This window comes from Astatotilapia calliptera, chromosome 3 (assembly GCF_964374335.1).
Source record: "Astatotilapia calliptera chromosome 3, fAstCal68.1, whole genome shotgun sequence".
Taxonomy (NCBI): Eukaryota; Metazoa; Chordata; class Actinopteri; order Cichliformes; family Cichlidae; genus Astatotilapia; species Astatotilapia calliptera.
The window spans coordinates 34,584,593-34,606,444 of record NC_137424.1 but is presented as its reverse complement, the minus strand read 5'-3'; the positions used below and the strand labels follow the sequence as shown (position 1 = coordinate 34,606,444).

At 40.7% G+C, this 21,852-nt stretch overlaps 1 protein-coding gene across 4 annotated transcripts in view; it reads right to left on the bottom strand.

Moving 5' to 3' along the window:
* Positions 1-21,852, bottom strand: part of pcxb (pyruvate carboxylase b) — a 292,624-nt gene that overhangs the window by 263,491 nt on the left and 7,281 nt on the right. For 2 of the 4 annotated variants that reach the window (XM_026161745.2, XM_080299926.1), the window contains exons 2-9: positions 16,851-16,987; positions 14,771-14,864; positions 14,053-14,143; positions 10,470-10,635; positions 9,340-9,485; positions 5,737-5,854; positions 3,098-3,165; positions 650-733 (exon numbers count right to left, since the gene is read on the bottom strand). In XM_026161745.2, the coding sequence (XP_026017530.1) occupies positions 650-733; positions 3,098-3,165; positions 5,737-5,854; positions 9,340-9,485; positions 10,470-10,635; positions 14,053-14,143; positions 14,771-14,864; positions 16,851-16,987 (904 nt within the window). Of the gene's footprint in view, positions 1-649; positions 734-3,097; positions 3,166-5,736; positions 5,855-9,339; positions 9,486-10,469; positions 10,636-14,052; positions 14,144-14,770; positions 14,865-16,850; positions 16,988-17,712; positions 18,049-18,404; positions 18,495-21,852 lie in introns of those variants that run through there. The other 2 variants (XM_026161746.2, XM_026161747.2) reach the window with 2 other exon arrangements.

The following is a 21,852-nucleotide window of genomic DNA, read 5'->3' as shown; positions in this document are numbered from 1 at the left end:
CATTGCTCCTATCCATTCCTCAACTAGACCATTACCCGAAAAGGCCATTTCTTGAAATCTCTCCTGAGAGATGAGGCTCGACTTAGTCATAGTTGAGCCAACTTTTCAATGATTTAAAAAAAAAAAAAAAAAAAAAAAAAAAGGCTAAAGACAAGGTGAGATGCTCTCAAACTGTTCAAACACTCATATTCACAATTGCATCCTCAGTCTACACTGCTGACATCCATTTCCACCCATTTTCAAATTACAATTTCATTTTCACAGTTAGGTAAAGCGTCAACATCCCCTTCTAAAAATCACAGGTAGTCGGCACATTAAAATTCTTGGGCAGTATCCCGTGGTCTTGCAGACCAATTATAGACAGGAAAGTGAATTGTATGGGGAATTTGCTCAGGCTTCTTAAAAACAACCCGATGGTTGACAGTACTCGCCAGGAAAGCCTTTTCAGTTTCAGTGAGCCATTTCTTCCCCAGGCTGCCAACTTTTCATAACAAGTGTTCTAAACTTAACGCTGCACATTCGACACACTGAAACCTGCTTTCACAGTCTGCGGAGCAAACGGCGCGTCCAAATGTAGAAGCCGTCTTCACATCAGGACACAACTGCAACGGGGGGGGGGAGGGGGGCTGTATGGGTAAAGCATCCTTACCTGTCTGGCAAGGTTGACAGCATCCGCGTGAAGACGATCTCTGAGATGAGGGTCCAGCTGGAACGCCGGTGCAATCTCCACAACCTTCAAATCAATAGGACCATCAATATTACCAACATCAGGAGGAAAATGAACATCTAAAGTAAATGATGACTGCAGTGTGTACTGACTATAGTGTGCATCTTTAAATTGGACCCCTGTAAGCCTCGCTTTCATGACACAATCTGAAACCTCCTGGGATAAATGAAGGCTCAAAACACACAGAGGATAGCACTTTTGTTTTCCCAGCATCTATTAATAACTTTCCCCACAGAAATGTAGGACAGTGAATCATCCGGAGAAACTGCAGAAAACCCGATTGACAAAAGGCAGCCGTTACCAAGGGAGCGTGACAGAAACCCAATGTAAAGCAGGGGTTAAACCCTCAGGTGAGCAGTCACCAGACAAAGACAACAGGACTGGAGGTGGGGTCTGGATGTATCCACTGCCTGTAGTAGACCTCGATTATTAGTAGATTAGCAGCCCTTGAGGCACTGAGAGACACGGATGCTAATAATTCATTCTGACACTTCTGGAGGAATCTGGATTCAACTAAATCACAACACTCAGTTCTGATTCATTTAGCCCAACACAGAGGATAAAAATTTGCCTCTTAATTCTCTTAGACATTAGTGGTGCATTCGATAAGCCCGAAAGCAAATGGCTTTATTAACGAAGCGCTGAAAGACACGAGCAATTTAAAACCCTACCAAGGTTGTATGACTGAGTAATTAGCCATGGTGATGACTTTACACTATTTGAGGGGGATCTACAACTAGTACCCACATTTAAAAAAATAATAATTAAAAATTAGAAATATGAAACACGATAACTGCACATCATCATCCAGTATGTTGACCTGCTTTGTAAGCCTTTTTTTGGGTGGATAGGCAGCGTGTAGCAGGCTTATTTTCATGGTAAACAGCGTTGATGAGAGTAAAGCTGTGGGTGATGAATCAGAACAATGAGCTTAAAGATGCTTAAATGCTCCAGAGAGCTGCTGGGTACTGCAGAGTTGGCAGATAATTGTCTATTGGTTCATTACTAGAAGTGGCTGTTTACCCGTAACACAGAAATGTAATCTATTGTTTATAAGGAATGGTGCTTTTTCTATAGTGCTTACAAAAGTGCTCCCAAAGCCCCAGATTTCACTGTATTTCACTATAAGACAAACTAATAAACCTACTTCACCCATTTAGTCAACACTATAATTTGTTTTTTTTATTTTCCCCGCTTGATAGTTTGTCATTTAAGCGTTAGTGAGACAGAGTGAGCAGATTGTCTTGGTTATGCACAGCCTTGTGTTTAGTGTGGCTGCTGGGTGGCTGGGGATCACTACGCTGGAGCCTGATCCATTTCTTTTCACTGCGTCAAACAAGTCAACCCATCAGGGCAGCTCAGTTCAAGGCAACGTGACCAGTCACAAATTTTAAAGTGAAACCCCTAGAACTCAAAATCTCTATCAAATCTTAATGCCATAAAGAAGCCTCTCTCCAAGTAAGAGTAGCACTTCTGCGACATAAAGAAAACTAAAAATATCCCAGCTGCGCTCTGCCAACCCAAATCTACTTCAACAAGCGACTATTCTTGTTTCTGAGATTGAAAGAGATCTTAGATTAAGGGCAAAGGCAGATTAAGGCTGCCAGAATCAAAGACCAGCAGCTCTAGCATGAACAGAGCCACTAATATGATTATCATCTGTAATTTGATTAGAGGGGAAAGGAAGAAAGTGATGAAAACACATGATTAAAACTGCTCTGAGGTGACAATATGTAATGAAATATTACACATGTTAATCAGCTTCCTCTGATGAAAGCACTGCTACATTGAATGATTAGATGGCAATTTCTATTTCTATTCCCCCTTTCATCTGATATTCAGTCATTTTTGTTAATTTAATAATCAGGTGATGGCGTAATACCTCATTTCTCTCCAGTAACTGTCCGATGAATGCCCGCCTGATTAATATGAATGAATTTAAACGTTCTCAAAGAAACTGCTTTTGTTGATCCAAGTTGATTTGTCGGAGGATTATGCAGTTACTGCCAAGACTCCCATTCACGCAGGATTAACAGTGGATAATTTTTATTGGAGTAAGATCCTCTTACCCCCTGCAGCTTGGAGCTTTCTATGACACTCAGGGCCACCTGTGCTATATTAACCATTATAAAGGATTATTAACGTCACACAGAGTACGCCACTAAATTAGCCCATTTCCTCAAATAAAAGGACAACTAAACACTACAGTCTATTGTAAATTTTCTCAGCAATGCATGCACACCCAATCCATGCTTATGACTTATTTCAGGCCCACCCACCATTATCAGGCACTTCATATTAATCTACTTAATGAAGCAACGCCGCAAATAAAATCTTAAATGAAAACAAAGACGAAAAAGAGGGCATCACCTTCTGGTGTCTCCGCTGAATGGAGCAGTCTCTCTCGTAGAGGTGGATGACATTACCATATTTATCGCCTGAGGAAAGACAAAGATGCAAGTGAGGAAATAACAGAGGAAGCAATTTGTATATATAAAAAAAAAAGTAGATAAGCAGCAGTATGAGGACAAAGAGCAGTGTAAAGAGTGTGGCTGCGTTCAAGGACAGGACATTTTCTTGATGCTACGTGAGGCAAACCCAATTTTGGAGCACGAGAGTCGGTCCCCAACCCACCGAGTCGTTTGGTACCGGCCCACCAGAGTAAAATTTATGGTTTTCATCATTAACTCTGTTTCCCTGGGTCTTTCTGCCATGTTGAAGTTGTGCGTCTTATTTTGGAAAAAAAATAAAATAAAATATTTTCACATTACCATAGCGACCAGAGAGCATTAAGGGGCAGAGAGGAGGATGTTACGCTCAATGTTGTTGGAGCATTTCAAGAGGATACCGCTAATAAAGCTAATTACAGTGAATTCGCATTTATCATTATATTTACACAATACCGCTATTTTGTTGTATTTATCCACAACACCTTAAAGGAGTCCGTGAAAATATTGTCGGACATTAAACTGGTCCAAAAAAAATGTTGGGGACCGCTGCTTTAGAGTGACCACAAACAGCTTTTTGCTGCAATTACAGCATCAGATTTGATCGATTGCTACTGCAGATAAGAGCTTTTAAACAACTGAATATGACATGAAATGATGAGTAAGACATTTTATGTCAATGTGACAACACAAGGCTTCTTTTAGTGGCATTATTACTTAACAGGACTAAAAGATAAGACTGATAGTTGAGAAGCAAACTAAATGAAATTCCACAGATTTTACTTAAATGTAGGGCTGTGCGATATGAACAAAATCTCATATCCCGATATAAGAATTCTATCCTCCTGATAACGATATAAATCACAAAAATGTAACATTTTCTGTAAATTCTGTGAATCTCGGGCGGCTCGTCTTGCGGGAAGTGTTTCCAGATGCGCATCATGTAGCTGGAGTCGAGTGTTTTAACCGATGCATGAAACTATACATTTTTAGACATAAGTTGTAACGGCCGCCGTTTTCTTTGTGAGTATTTATTACACAGCGTGCTGCGAGGAAAAGCCTGTTCTGACGTTTGAGTCTAAGGTTTATTTTTTAGCACCTGGCGGCTCTTTTTTTACTTCTCATCCGTCAATAATCTGCTCTTTCACGTGATTCAGTTTATTTTGAAAAGTCTCAACAGGATCTTGAGCTTGAAAGGTTTATGTGGAACATAAACAAGCGGACACGCGATGCTGTTACCGTCGTTGTTGCTAACCACAACTCATAAAAACAGCCGCTTGTCTGTCCATAGTGTGGTTATATAAAATATAAGAGAAAGAGAACTTTAAGAAATTAATATAGCCACTACAGTGACCATCAAAACGATGAAAAATTACCGTAAACAGTTTATTTTGCGACACCATGAAACAAACGATAGCGTAAAATGAAACGATAGCCGTTTTTATATCGTCATCCGATATATATCGTTATATCGAACAGCCCTACTTAAATGGTTTGATGTGCAAGAGTTCATTAAAAGACAATGCAGTCAAGACAGTAGAGCCCTTTTTCTTCACTTATTTATTCCCCAAACACTTTCTAGATTGTTATTGAAGAGAAAAGGACCAGTGACATTTTTTAATTTGACTTCTTCAAATTTCTCCTTTTATTCAAATGATTCAAAATCCAAAGCTATTCAGTGGCTCACGGTTGTGAACCATTTTGTTGTTACAGCTCTTCATCTGTAACAATTTTACTGAAAATTACTGCAGTTAATGGACCATCAAAACCCTTTCAGATCAACTTTTCCAAATAATCATTTAAACTGTTAGTCATCACAATCAACTTGCAGAATAGAATACGAGCAAACATGCGAACCGCCATTTGTTGAGTTAAAACAGTCCAATAACTACAAACTATCACAGTTTAACCGCACTAGTTAACGTTATATACCTCTGAAATAGTTCTTACAATCTAACAGAAGCGAGGATTGATGGAAGCTGGGCAGAAAACGCAAAATAAATACAAGAAGAAATGAAACTGGATGGCAAAGGGAGGAGACAAGAAAAAAGGAGAGAATATTAAAGGGAGATCCAGAGAGGAAAGTGGAGACTGAAGGACTGCCAGAATTCAGAGGGCTGGCAAAGACATGGCTGTTAGCAGGTAATTCAGAAAATTCACAAAATCCTTTGCAAGCCCTAAAGAGAGCAATTAATCAGAGTGAACATGCACACGCATGCACACGTGATTAGCTATGGCAAATTCTGAATGCCACCTTGTGTATGTGTGGCCATGGAAACATGCAGACACCTCTGTGCAGTACAGGCACTTCCTGCAAGTGTTGGTGTCGGATTTCAGTACTGTAATAGAGTGCTTGCAGAGTTACATGCACTAAAATGAGAAGATGTAATGGCTGGAGAATAAATCATCTTCCCTCTCCTTGTTCATCTGCTTCACCTCCTCCCTTAGCACTCTTAGATTTCAAGGGCTACAATGCAGTTTGCCTTCTTAATGAAACTCAGATAAACATAAACCAGATAAATAGTTAAAAGGCAAACGTAAATGAAGTCAGAGTGCACTTACCAAGGATCTGTACTTCGATGTGCCTCGGCTTTTCAATAAATTTCTCGACAAACAAGGCTCCGTTCCCAAAAGCCGTCAGGGCTTCAGAGTAGGCCCGCTGGTAATTCTCCTCAAGTTCCTGACAAACAAGAGAAATCCATACATGTCCAAGTTAGTTCAACCGTTCAAGAGACAGTCCCAGCAAACTAATGCTTTTCAAATGTATGGAGTGGTATTATTCGTGTTATTTAGACAACTGCTGTTCCCCTTTTGCACATAATATTTTATTTGTACCGACAGAAATGTTTACATTCCCCTAGAGAGTAAGATGGGACACAATATCTCTGGAAGATCACAGTCCACCATGTTCAAGGTCACGACTCCATCTGTGTTTGTCAGTCTGCAAAACTCTGCCAGCCAATTCAGTCTCCTCTATGGAGGAAAGACACAAATCACAACCACGCGCCCTTCCCCTGAGCCTCAGGAAAGGAAACTCGAGTCCATCCTCAGCTGTCATCTCATAGCCTTGACAAAAAAATGCATTTGGAGGCACAACTACAACATTCAAGGGAACTGCAGATGTCATCAGCGCTGCTAAAAGCAGTGTGTCAAAGAAAAGGGCAGAGATGGCACAAAAGGAAGCCACAACTTTCAAAGAACAGGAAATTATACAACTAATACATAAATAAGCCTTTAAATATCTGATCAGACTCACCGGCTACCAATAAGGGGACAATCAAATGATTTAGAACCAAGTATTCACCAACTGGCTTTGTCACCACTTAATCAGGTGATCATGGACTGAAGCGAGTGCTACGAGCACAGGAAGAACCGCTGCTTTGCTAGTACATCTACATCTCATCCAGTCATCATTCCTGCAAACTTAACACAACTGAGAAACCAGAAAAACCTGCTAGTTACTGTCAGGGACTCCCAAGTCTGACTGAATGCAACACTTTGGGGGGGGAAAAAATGCTTCAAAGTTGCTCAATTACATTGTCATTCACGAGCCTGTAGGTGCAAGAGGACTTTTGAAAGACTGGGAAACTTATGAAGATCGCATTTGTACTCCTTCCACATCTTCTCAGTGCATCGTCAGCTCTGGCCACTGGAGCTTTGACGCTTGCCATTCCCTCGTCCTCTTTCACTTCTTTTGGAAAGCATATCACATCAATCCTAGAGGGGTGGAAATACTAAAATCTAGCAGACTAGCTTATCTTAGCCTTGCTTATCAGTAAACATACACATCTCATCCTACAACATGTTGAGAATATTAGCTTCTGTCTGTTAATTCAGCATACAAATAACCTACGAGCCGGCCTTAATGGAATAAAAAGTCAACCTACGCATTGTTGCCTGGCGGTCCCAACAGTACAGAGAAACCTCTTTACAATTTCCTCACATCGTATCTGCTGGAGTTGCTGAGGCCCTTGTGACTCAACTGAATAACTAGAAATGTCAACAACTAATTAATTAGACTGGGGTACGACTCAGAAAAGGTCACACTTTCCAATATGTTGCCGACTTGCATGACTACAGTAGGACGCAACACTGCCACCACTCATGTAGATCAGAAACTATAGCATAGTGCCAGTGAATAAAGCGGGGCTTACATTTAAACTGACACTTGTCAGTGTAACTTGTGTTTCTCGATCCAGGCTTTAGTAAATGTTTCGGGCAGCACATCCGCCCAACGACATGATACGATACAAGTAGGAGAGCGCGATCTGGTTAATCTGAGGGCCAAGTAAACACGTTAAACCATTTATGGTACTCATTCTTGAGAAATGCAGTTTAAAGGATAACATTACAGTGCTCAAAGGGTCATCAGGGAATATTATTATAATCTAGGGGCAGCAATGACGCTCCCTCCGCTGTCCTGATATTGCTAACGCTAGAAACAAAGCAACCTCGAGGCATGCACTAAAATAGGGGTGATAACTTGACACTTCCTGGTGTTTAAAGGCATAAAAGCCCCTTTGAGGGACACATTTTGAGAAAAAATATATATATATAATTGTAAAGGGTAAAATAAAAATCACATCTCTGGCTTCTTTTTAACCCTCTATAATTTCTAATGTTATGTAATAAAACAGAAATAATGACTTAACACAATTCCCCTCATATTGAACAGTGTCAAGATAAACTGTACTGTCTCCGCTTGGCCAAGTCGCCAATAGCAATCAACTGAGGTTATGAGGTTAAAGTACAGCTATCCTGATTTTTTCTCCTCCACAAGCATTTCCCAAAACACCAAACATCAGCCAAGCGACGCCGAAAAGCTTAATGAATGTATTTTAAGGGACTCTTGCGAGGTTAACGGTCTGTAACCAGCACCGTTATAAAAAAAGATGCTCACCATACTCAATATAGATGAAATAAAACTGCAGAAGCACCATTTACGCAGGCCATCACTGCACTGTGGGTCATTTTGTGTCATGTCGGGCTCAGACTGCTGGAGCTTGGGATAATTCGGATATTCAAAGAGAAATCTGATCCCAGACCTCGGTCAGTGACGACAATGACTCGGATTCAGAGTCTTGGTTATGTGAGAGTTTTACATCGCTAAACAAAAGACGACACGTTTGATATTTAGTTTAAATCTGGGTGATTATGACAACACTTTTGCACAACTGAGTGCAAAACAAGCCAGAGATATAGCAGCCTGGGTTTGTCTAGAAACTGTCCCCTCTAGAAAGTCTACACTGTCCAGTCACATGAAGGCAAAAATGCCCCGGGTAAAAAAAACAAATACAAATTCCACCAGGCCTATGAGAAACCACACAGCATTATCGCCACAGGCTTGAGGAGGGAAAAGCCGCCAGCATCACTAAATGAGCAAATTTTGCTGAGCTAACTGGCTAGGTCGCACGGGCACATTTGGCTGCACTGAGCGGAGGTTTCCACCTCCATAGCCAAAGGGTTTTTCTGAATGTGGCAAGAGTTTTGAAACATACTTGCAGGCACTAAAGTTGGGATAATAAACAGAAATATTGGGAAGTCCAGTTGTTCCTGATTGCGTCATTGTTTTACATACAGTCTTGCTGAAAAACAAACGATCTGTCGGCCAATCTCACATTTTATATCCAGATAACACTTTTGAGCCAACAGATGAATCTAAAATTCCAACTCTTGTAATATGGGCCTACAATAAGATTATGCTACCTATTTTGACAATCTTCTGCTATTTATATACTGTTTATATTTCAGTTATTAGTATCAAGGACATGTTGAGACATTTTACTGTTATGGACCAAAAAAAAAAAAAATCATTTAAAAAAAAAATCAAAAAGGTAAGATGCATGAAATCACTGTTTTTATCTTAAACCGTGAGAATACTTTAACTGTGCCTGCTGGACAGCCTCCAATTATACTCACTTAAAAGAAAAGAGAAAGAGCCAAACATAAATCACTCAGACTCCTTCACTAAGTGACCGAGCCACTTTCAGGGCACAGATTCCAATACATCCAGAGTGATTGGTGCCCAGTTTGAGATTTTCAAGTAATTTCAACTCGATTCAAAGCAAACCGAATGAATAAAAACGAAAAAAAAAAAAGTGTCATTAGGTTGGTCGGTCAAGACGCAGTTTAAACAGCTTCCTCTGACACCATACAAGCGCTCACCTCATATTCTCTGACCACCCTCATGCCGCGACCACCTCCACCATAGGCTGCTTTGAAGATAATGGGGAAGCCGTATGTCTGGGCAAACGCCTGCGCCTCCTGCAGACTTGAGATGGGAGCATCTGTTCCTGGGACCACAGGTACTCCTACACAGGGTTGGGTTTGTGACAAACATTACTTTAAAAAGGATGTCAAATGTTACAGAGGAGGGGAAAAAAGGAAAATAAAAACTCTAGGACCATAATTATGACAGTTACTGATATAATCAAAGAAGATTGGCAGCCATTAAAGACAGCAGCGCAATCTAAGATTCACTTGGTCTTGAAATACTAAATTATTTAGTGGCTCAAAATGACAAAAGCATCCCATTAATAGAAATAGAGCTTGTTAGTTTTCCTACAGTTGCATAAAAGAAAAAGAGCATGCTCTTAAAATATTCATCACCTCAGTGAATACAAATTTAATACACGCATTAAAGCGACAGCAAATGCAAAGGCAGAGTGAAAGGTAGATGGAGGTGTGAGTCATCTTGCAGAGTGATTTAAATTTAAACCACACTATTACTAATAGCGTCACAAGCTTTACATGCACACTGCCAGTCAGCTACGCTTCCATTTTATCATAGTAAGTATACAACTACTACCATCACATAATACGAATCTATTATACACGTTTCCAATTCCATATTTTCTCTTTACTCCAACAGCCTTGTATGACTCAAGGTTCAAAACAATCTTCATATTTTGCAGGGCCTTGGTGCTTCAGTTCATCCTCTGATACAAGCCGTTTCAATTCTCCCTTCGAGCCAACTTTCTTCTGATTTGCTGGCCCTTGCAGAATGAAGGCTTGAATAGCAGGGTTGTGAGGCTGCTGTGCTCACCTGAGATGACCAAATTAAGCACATTTGCCATTTTTAAAAGCCAGGAATATTTACAAGAAGCTGTCAGGAAAGGGGCATTTGGAGGAGTCTGAAGCCTGAGATATTGGCTCATAGAAATTTCCTGTACTGACTTCATTATTTCAGACACCTATATCTAGAAAAAGCACAACAGGTCCACTATAATGAGCAAGCCTCAAAAGCCTCAAACCTACATGCAACCGAGCATCATTTTGGGGTGGTCATATCATACCTGCATTCATAGCCAAGGAACGAGCCTCCACCTTGTCACCCATCTTGCGCACCGTTTCTGGAGATGGTCCGACAAACATCACCCCGGCATCCGAACAGGCCTGAGCAAATTCTGCCCGCTCAGACAGGAAACCATAGCCAGGATGGATAGCATCCACACCGTTGTCCTAAGTAGGCACAGATGGATAGACTTTTTTTAAATTCACCCATCCCAGAGAAAGTAAATATAGCTCAGCTAAGCTGCATGAGTTGTGTTAAACAGAGAGCCACTGGGGGCCTCAGTTAGCACTTGGATGTCTAATAGTGAGAGAAACAAAGAGGTGTCACACACTAACCTAAATGCTTTAACACATGCAATCTCATGGTAGTGCAAAGAATTTGTGTTACTTAAAAATGGTTCTGAGTTCATTTTATTCTCATTTCATCTTAGTTACCATTACCTTAATCATCATCATAATGGACACCAGTAGGAGACTGAGTGAACAGACAGGCGTAGATAATTTGAGGGTCAGCGGGAAGGTATCGAGTAAGTGTACACACACACACACACACACACACACACACACACACACACCAAAGGGTAGCAGACAGATACAGTAGCTGCCGAGGCTGACAGATAGAGCCATCTCTGGATCAGTATGTGCCATCTGCTCTCGGATACAAGGCGGACTATAATTATGGGCTGTCCCGTTGTTAAGGGAGCTGTTACTGGCAGGCCAAAAGAGGCACTGAGCCACACAGAAACATAGCAAGTGCCATGCATGCACACAAGCAGGTAAAAGAAGACAGAAAGAAACCCACAAATTTAACAAGACGTGGACAGCAGATGAAGATTAACAGAGGTTAATACGATACAGTAGGGTGCACGTGTGGGTAGGGATGGGTATCGAAAACCGGTTCTTGTTGAGAACCGGTTCCCACTGTTTCAATTCCTTGGAATTGTTTGCCATTTTTGCAAACGATTCCCTTATCGATTCCAGTCGCCCCGAATGACGTCACCACGTTGCAGAGCGTCATTTACCTGGCAGGAAACACGGCGCGTAAGCGGCTCAAACGCTCAAAAGTTTACGAGAACGGATGACAACAGGGCAACTTGCAATACTTGCAAAGTATATACTTCATTTAAGGGAGGAAACACTACGAATATGCAAAAGCATTTGCTCACAAAACACGTGATAACCTTAAATGAATGTCATGTTTTTAATTCAGCTCCGGGCTCGTGAATCTCAACCCAGCAGCAGCGGTAACGTTTGCACGTCCTCTCCCGTTAATGCGGCAGGTAAATAATCAACTAACAGTGCATATTATGTTAGCGCGATCTGCCTTATTACAAAACCTGCTATTACTGTGCATTTAGGTGACCATGATGAGAGAGACAGACAGAGTCTGGCTGGCTCAGATGCTGGCAGTTCTCGCTGCAGTCTACCGTTAGCGTCTCCTTTCAGGCCAGGATAGACGAATGTCACCGAGCAGTGACTAAGTTTGTGGTAAAATGCTTGAACCAGTGTTGCCAACTCCTCAGTAAGGAAAATCGCTATTGGCTGTCCTAAAAGTCGCTAGAAGTCGCTAAATGATGTCATCGCCTGATTTGCATAATTGGTCATGCTAATCTAATTGTAACCTATGTTGTTGGAGAGAGAAATAACATCGTGGAAGAGACATAAAGTGAGTAAAAAAATTCCTAAATGCATTTAGAGTTTATTTAGAACTACAAATTAAATTTATTTTAGCAATTATTGGTTTTTTTAATGTCACAATTCCAACCCTGCTCCTTTACCCGGGCTTGGACCGGCAAAAGTGACCTGAAATAGGCACTCTGGTGGAGTTACTTTGTGTGTGTGTTTATAAGTAGTTTTAAACCTTGTGATCCACAAAACAGCATACGAGTAAAAGAAGAACTGACTGCGTTACAGCACCCACTGCTTGTTGAGAGTAAAATCGATACGCGCTTTCACGTCCTTTTTTTAGCGACCTTTTTTCTAAAAAAAAGTCGCTAAGGGGTCTGAAAACTCGCTAAATATAGCGACAAAGTCGCTAAGTTGGAAACACTGGCTTGAACCCATTTGCCACAGCAGATGCCCCCAATTTTAGGTAAGTGAATGTGTTTAATTGTAGGCAGGGACATTACTGGATATTCTTGTGTAATTGCTACTGAATAATTTATGTTATGCTTTGTTATTGCTACAGAAGAAGATTTATTTTATTATTTTACATTTACAATTTTTTTTCCTGGGGACCCTGTGACACCCATTGAAGAGCCGTAGGCTGGATCTCTTAAGATCTCACTGTTGGGTTTGTAAGGCCATGTTACTCCTAAATTTCTATCTTGTTCAAAGAGAAGATATAAAACAAAGTTCTAAGCTAATCGACCTTAGTGTTCTCCTTTTTTAAAAAGAATCGATAAGAGAATCGATAAAGAATCGAATCGTTAAACAGAATCGAAAATGGAATCGGAATCGTGAAAATCTTATCAATACCCATCCCTACGTGTGGGCTCACGCATTCACGTCCAACACAACTGTTTTAATTGTCATGTTGGACAATTTTAAGAAAGAAAATCATCAGCTTGTTAGCGGCTAAGTGAAGATACATTGTGAACAAGAGGTAAACAAACTAAATATGAAAGGGTGAAAACAGGAACACACAATGCTGGCATGGGCTGGCTGAGCTCTCAGATAGCCAGACGGATTTTAGAGAAATCAGTTTGATGCCAAAGGCTCCCCAACTTGGCTGGCTGACCACATGCCCACGCAGAAGAGTATAAAACATGAGAGATTGATCAGAAAAATGATAATAAACTGACAGCATATCCTGGAGGAGTGGAGAGAGGATGGGAAAGATGCAACAAAGAGCCGATATGATCTACACAGAGATAAGTGGCACAGGGAAGAGGAGAGGAAGGGAGATGGGAAATGAAAGTGAAAAGGAAGCAAGGAAAGGAAGAAACAAGAAACTGTGGACACTAGACACGGATACTGACCACGAAGGAAAACAACAGGGCAGGGGTGTGCGAGTAGAGTAATACAATATTCCCTTTTCTTGTGCAAGTAACACAGTGAACAGAAAAGAATCATATTCCAGTCCATGTCCGGTCTCCAGCTAGAAGCTTTTTTTCCTCCACTACTGACAGCAAGAGATGAGACTTGCATAGCATGGATTTTCATTTCAGTCAAAGGCAAAAATTCAATTACAGTCAATACAAAAATTAATAACTCGCCAGCAGCGCTTTATCAAATTCTTCATTTAGGGGACCGTTAAGATGCGTATGGGCACTGTACATGACAGCGCTGTAAGGAAATGGAGTATGCTGGTCTTAAATCAGGGGCAAACGATTGAACTGCTTTCATTTTGGTCAGAACATCAATCTGAAAATAAACCGTTTTATCTGAATTGCCTCATTTTGTTTATTTAACTCCACCGAGAGCCAAAATAATAAGTGAAAAAAAAATCTGATTATCACATAGCTGTACTTCCCAGTGGCTTTATTATGTCTTTGTTAGCTCTTCCAAGTTTCTCTTGAGACATGTGAACCACCATACAGGTGAAGTGGAAGAGTTACTTTTGTGAAGGTGAAAACTCGTTACCTTGGCGACTTTGATGATGTCTGGAATGTGCAGGTATGCTGCAACAGGTGGCAGGCCTTTCCCAATCAGGTAAGCCTCATCCGCCTTCTGCCTGTGAAGACGAGAACACGCAAAGACGTGCATTAGTGAGACGGAAGGTGGCCAGCTCAAAATATAAATGTATAAAAATCAGGCTGCATGTACAAATATGCACCAGCTTTCAATAAATACTGGACAGGAGCACTTCAGTAAATCAGGTAAACTATAAACACTTAAAACATTACCATGATCAGGGTTTATTGGGTACAATGCTGCATATAAAGAGTGAAATAGAAAATGATGGAATAAAAGTGGAGCCGAATAAAAGCAAACGCATTAGGAAGGAAAAACAGGAACAGGTAGAAAAGTATCCGTGTTATATTTGAAGCTCACAGAGAGCCAAAATAGTTTGTGTGCATGTAAACTAAGCTGCGAGATTACCTGAATGTTTGTAATGTCAATACAATTATACTTATGTCCCCACTTAACATCAACTGCAAAACAAAGAACCCACCCAAAGCGCTGGAGCGGAGAAAAATGCTCCCAAGACTCCTTTTCAATTGCTATTACCTCTAATCAGCTGTTAGCATTCTGTAATCAATATCCAGCAGTGGCAGGCGAGACATTTAGCAACATATGCCCGTGAAGCCATCTTTATTTAAAACACTACGGCTCACTCTAATGTAGCACACACTAATACCTGTGCATTTGTCCAGTGTCCTGCTCTGAATACACGGCCACGGTTCGAATCCCCAGCTCGGTGCAGGCTCTGAACACACGGATGGCGATCTCACCTGAAAGACGAGAGGAACACATGAGATGACTCAATGCAGAAGGCGGTTTGGTTTAGCTTTGCCACATCTCATTCTCCCAGCTCCATCTGTTCCCTTCCTCTCTGTGTTTTCTTTTAATATATTCCCTTTATTATGCAAATGTTTCTTTATTTTTTAGGAGACTGTGTGTAGAGGGAGGCTGTAGTTCTTTCATCATCTAGGTTTTATAAGCACAGACTTTATAGCATTTTATCAACATCCTGTAGCGTTTTGCATCTAATGCCTCAGCTGAGAAAAGAAGCCCAAACTTTGTAATGTATTGCATGAAAACAAGACCTATGCAAAAAAAAAACGTCAGACACTGCAACAAGTCAACAGTTTTTAACTCAAGTTTGAGAGAACAGCGTAAAATCTCAGCTTCAGACAAGCAAAACGCTGCCTGACTTTTATCTTGCTGTCACAAAAGCCAAATACTTGTTTTTCAAGCAACACGCATTTAGAGGGAGAAAGTTAAGTCGCTGAAAACAAGTAAGCTGTGTTGTTCTTGCTTGAAGGCGAGGACAGCGTTCAAACATTTGCACGGCTTTTAAAAAAAATAAAATAAAATATGAGGAGAGTAGACGAGCATGAAAGGAGTAACTTCTGGAGAAGAGCAACAGCATGAACATGAAAGGGATGAAAGCGTGAGGGATAAGAGAAGAGGACGAGATGTATGGAAAACTGACAGATCAAAATGTAGTTAACTTTAAAAGAACAATGCAAAAAAGAAAAAAGGCACTCGAGCTTGTCTTGAGGACGAAACGCTGTGACAGGAAGTGGGGAACAGAAATGAAAAGAAAGGAGAGGAGTTGCTAGAAGAGCAGAGAGGCTATGGCAGAGACGAGATATGTTTGGTGAAGTGGAATCTGGGCTGATATGATATGATGGTGTGCCCTTATCGCCACATAGGCGCGCGCACACTGCAGCCAAGAACGGCCCGATGCGCTCCAGTGTGAAGAATGTGATCTTATGTGGTGTTGCTATCGCGTCAGGCTGATGTGAAGCAGGGGGGGGATGGACGGAAAGCCCCGCTGTGTTCGAGCATGAAGGACAGACCACAACTCATTTGAATCACATGGATGTATTCCAGCAGCTAAACAGAGCCTTTGTGAGATGTATGCATGCAACAGGGGGCCTATAGAGCGCCACGTGCTTTCAAGACCTCCAACAGTACTGAAAACCCATGCACCAATAAAACTGGAATAATGAAACAATGAAGCAAATCAAGCATTTTAAATGTGACTGCAGGAATGAATATAATAAAAGCAATTCGAATAAAAAGCATGAATCTATTTATTTAATCACTCAAACACTCTTCATCACCTGACAGAGCAACTAATTGCACGCTGGCCACCTCTCAAAGCACATCAATGATGTTTATCCCGCCTGTAACAACCGTACTGTGGACTGCTTTGTGTTCAGGAAACTCGGGTTTTCCCTATAATTACATTTCTATTCAGACCTCAGATACCAGAGCGGGATAATTTTTATTTTTTTATTATTTTTTTTTACTTTCATGTCTATTTTAGTTGAGCTTTGAACGGCAGTGACAGTACCTCTGTGACAGTATGTAGAGCAGAAAATTCAAAAACACTTTAATACATAGACCCAGTACACAGCACAACTTCCGAGTAATGACGGCTGTGGCAGCAGCTCCACATTCATATCCAATATTTTTTTAGGTTAAAGCAAACAAAGCTAGCTTCAACAGCCACCCACATACAATGTGTGCTTAAATATTAGCATACGCCAAGGCAAACTAAATGCTGGGCATTAAAAATTAACAGATCCAAGAGTCTGTTCTCGCCTCAGGGAGACTGTAAATGTCATAACTTTTTTCTTACATTATAAATGAAACTGCATTAAACTGTAGTTAATTTAACAGTGCTTTCAATTGCTTGTCTTCTTCAGTGGGAAATTATAACTGGTATGAAGAAAAAAAAAGAAAGAAAAGAAAAGCAGTCTTACCTCTATTGGCCACCATCACTTTCTTGATTGGTCGATACTCATTCTTCGGGGCAGAGTGAGCAAATCGGGTGAGAACATAAGCCCTCCGGAAAGCCAACACACCAAAGCCACTCCGGGCTAAAGTGTACCTAAACATCCTGAGAGGAAAAAAAACAACTGTTCAACTACACAAACAAAACAAATGCAAAGTAAGAAGACAGGAGTAAAATATTAAGATAAATCTAACACATGAACAATGAAACAAGGCTCTTTTTAAATGTAAAAAAACAAAAAAAACAACAGTATTTTGGAGATCTGTGGTTCTCACCAAAGGATGTGTGAACCACATTTGGAGAAATTAAATCAGAAGCTCCCTCTTAAGCTACTGCTGAGCCTCCACAACATGGCATTTTATTCAGAAGTGTTTAATTGTCCTTGAACTAATATTTACAAACAGTCCTGGATTATTGAAGGATTCAGGAAGGGGGAAAAAAAAAAAAAAAGAAAGGCTGTACAATGAGCAAATGGTTGAGGCCTGTGAATGTGATGGCTGTTGCTGGGGAAAGGTGGCTGAGAACATAATGGATAGACCAGTATTTTTAATGGAAGCTAGACCATTTTTTTTAATGTTTAAAACATATTTTGGAATTGTACAATGACACAGTAACCATTTTAGTACAAATAATGGATGACACAGTGGTGCCCATGGTTAGGTTATGGCCTCTATGGGTGAGGTTCAACTCCAGTCTGGGACCTTTCTGCTCCCTGTAACTGTGCAAGCTCGCTTTGGGTACTCTGGCTGCCTCCCACAGTCCAAAAAACATGCAGTTAGTGGGGTTCAGCTAACTGGCGATTTAAAAATTGACGATGCCTGGCGCTCTGCCTTAGCCTCGTGACTCCAGGCTGCACCGTGCTTCTCGCCTTAGCTCCCTGCGACCCTGAATTGGATAAACGGAAGCAAATCGATATATACTAATAACAATTTTTAAAAAAAACAACAACAAAAAAAACAAGCCTCAAAGGATAAGCTCTAGTTGATTAGTTACAGCATAACTTCGTCCAGGAAGCCAGACTGTCATTAAAAAAGGAAATTGAGGAGGCGGGAAAGCCAATCAGCTGCTGCTCTGCTTGCCAGCAGCCAATCAACTGCTAGTGTCCAATTAACGACAATGAGTTTCTGGTGCGTTTGTGCAGTTTCTCTACCAAATTACAGCAATAAAGATGAAGACTAATTACCTAGAAAAGTACAACCATATAAACTATGTTTTGTACCAGACACACAGATCTCCCTTTTTCTGCCCATTTTTAAAAAAAAAAAAAAAAAAATATATATATATATATATATATATATATATATATATATATATATATATATAAAAAGTCAAAAGATTTCTTACAAAGATAATTATAGCTTTGTAGCTTTGTTCCCTCTGAGCTAACAACCGGTAACAAACACACAACCTGACAAACCCACTAGTCGTCACAACTAAATGGGCATTAAGCTACTGACTGTTACGAACGTTTAGCAGCACAACAGCCGCGTGAGCGCCACATGGCACAGGCGCCCATACGCACGTGCGTGAAGGTGCAAACCGTGTCACAGCTCCCTGAGCTTGATGAAGAGCTTGATGAAGAGCTTCTCGTTCATGTGAGGAGACAGGCAGAAGAAGTTCAACGCTAGTGAGGCAGCCAGGCTTCTTCTTTAGGCCAGACCTCAGCCTCCACTTCACTAAAAGTCCTTTGCTGCCACACTGTGGTCAAACGTCGGAACTACAGTCAATTAGGTCCCCTTGAAAGAACAAGTATCAATTTGCCAATGAAACAATAAACCAAACTAAAGGGAATAATCACTGCATTTGATTATTAAATGCACTGATTATGTAATGACTTAAATGCATCCTTCAAGTCTCATATTTGTCCTAAGCCATAATATTATTTGTATGTGAATCCAAATATCTTCAATAAAAAATTTCTTAAAATTCAACTTTGCATTGACAATAAACATATCAGAGCCACATGCCACTACACAGTTATTTCCTGCTTTACTGTGGACAATTGTTTGTTTCTGCTGAGATATATGATGCCATTTCTCACACTGCACTACTTATGTAGACAAAGTGCTGAGACACTAGAGCACCAAGATACAGATCTGGATAAAGATTTAAAAAGTCGTTTTCTACTCACGTACTGTTTTGGAAATACTTTTATCACACACTATAAATAATTAGCATTTAGCCGAATTAGAAAAGGAATAAATGAGACAAGAATCGTTCAATAAGTTAATGCCTTGAAGCCGTCTGTAGACACCATGCAGTGGAAACTCAGCCTGAAACCAAATACTGCATCTACACAAAAACAACAGGCACACCTGAAGAAACAGATTCAGTTTCCCAAGCCCTGAATACTGATCGGGCCTAACAACAACAGACTGAAAAAAAACTGGATCCTTTCCTTGAACCTTGTAGTAGTACCTCTAGGTAGTCTTGAACTTTAGATTTTAATTCTTTAAATTCCATAAATAAGCCTTAATGACAACCATCACCATGGACCGGAAGCAGCCAATGAAAACAGGCTGTGACTGTGAAAATGAAGCTAGTCAGGGGAACATATATAAAGACGTCATATTACGTGAACTTTCCACTGTGGTGTTATTAAACTGCTTTGCACTTCTCCGTCTTCCCATCTCACTCCACTAATAGATCACGCAGCCAACAATGGCAAATGTGTCCCAGAAAGTGCGCTGTGGTATGACGAGGAGATACTGGGACAGTCCGGCAGTCGCACTAAATCTGAGTGCAATTTCGGTTTTTGGAGAGCGTGAATTATATTGCTATTTTTGGCTCAGAGGCTGACTCAGATACAGTTGTCCGTGCTATGAAGGGTGCTTTGGGTTCATACTAAAAAATGTAAGATGAGCAGGTAAATAAAACCGGGGGCTTCGTGTTCCCGGGATGTGGGAACTCACAGCTGGAAATCTTGGTTCACTCTGAGGCCCGAATCAAAGTTAAACACAACAAAAAACTGAAAGGAAAAGCACAGACGTGTACTTTTCCTGAAACTTGCAAAGCTTTTCATAAATGCTGTCTTTGCAGCACAGACATTGCATGTTCTCACCGGCTACACACTCGGCAGCAGTGTTTGGAGAAAGGAATACAATGAGGGTAAATACAGCTGCACGAGCGCTCTATGAGACAACTCTAGCTACGTTTCTTTGATCCGTCAGCACTAATATAAAGAGCAGATGATGTAACATTATGAGGTGTGATCACGGTCCATCTTACTGTCTGAAACACAGCAATCAGGCATTGCTTTATCATGAAGTGCTGAGAAACCCAAACCCCACCTTATACTCAAACATGACAACTTAAAGCTGGAAAAGACAAAAACTGATAAAAGACAAAACCCCTGAATTTGTGCTGGACAGAACGAAGGAATAGCCAGTTCAACACAGTGTATCGCAATATTATCCAATATTTTGTAACAACACTGCTACACCAAATACGTATCCTATTATTTCAACTGTAAAAATGATGAACTTTTTAGTACGAGAAGAATAAAATCAAATTCTCTTTCAATCCACCGGATGGCGCTCCTTTTTTCTAGTATGGTCTGCGAGGTTCTTCTAATGAGTTTTCTTTCCTAGTCAAACACAGACAAACAGGGACTTTTTGGATTTCTTAACAAGGTCAACGGGGGACAGATATGACTCACGGGATTTGTAAGGACCGTCGTGGAATACTACGAACATGAGCGCCAGTGTCACACGCCACCATCCGATGATGGCAAAGCAATGACTCGCTCGGGCTTGTTAGTTTCTCGCTCAACCAAAAAAAGTACTGAAGATTAGACACACTTAGCTTGACAAAGCTTCCAAAGACCCCCATTAAATCCTGTGGGTAATGAGGGTCTGTCACAGATTGGAGGCAGTGAAACCCAGGTATGGTTCCCCATAGACAGGGCCGTACCCAGGCTCTGCTGAGGCACAAGTTGAGGGACGTTTGAGTACCAGAGAAAGGGTTATGCTAACTTGTGACATAAGTCTATGTGCAGTTATTATTGAATACATAATTATTATCTGTAATAACATTGTATCATGAATTAAGTGTCATGATAGTACTGTGTAATAGAGTGTTTATAATCAGGACCATCAGTATAGTTGTTCTGCATACTTCTGCTGCTCCTCTCCATCTACAGAGTATGAAAATAAACAGCCGTCTTCCTGCAGCTCTCCTCTCTCTATTCTGATCTGAGCGGATAAGTAGCTGCACAAATATTAGAGCTCTCAGCTCTAATATCAGATTATTCGATTTTTCAATCCCCAAATATCAGTATTGGTATCAGCCTTAAAATTCTGCCACGTTCTACAACACAAACATGGGTGTTTATTTTAACCAAGCTCACCCAGGTTGAAACTCTCCTACTTAACACAGAACACCACCCCATCTTATTTCCCCCATGGACTTTTTCACTCTTTATGCGAAACACCTGATCAGGTTTAAAGAGGCACGTGACTGGCCAAAGTCTGCTGTCGTGGGCTCAATCTTCTAAAGCCTGAAAGGGACAAAGCCTCAAGGAGGTGAAGGAGTTGAGCTAACTCTCAGAAATGTAATATTCTGAAAGACTGTTATGGATTTTTGTATGATAACGACCAAAACATGGCGCCTACTTCAAGACGTGCATACACACACAACAGGTGGACAAAATAAGAGCACTTTGACGCATGACTTTAACTGAGGGAATCCAGGCAAAATCCGCTTTATCAACAGGAGCTTTTACAGGATTAAACGGCATATAAGTGTTTTGAAGAAGCTACAATTTCCACTCTACTGGAAGGGCAAAAAACAGAAGATCCAAAAAAAAAAAACCATACATTCTGGTATCTTCCCCTTTTTCCTATTTATTTATATACAAAGCTAACTTTTTTCAAGATCCCTTTTTGTAGTAAATAGCGACCAAGTCAGAGATCAGAACCACTCATGTTATCCAGGGAAAAAACCTGCTTACATTAACAAAACACTGACAC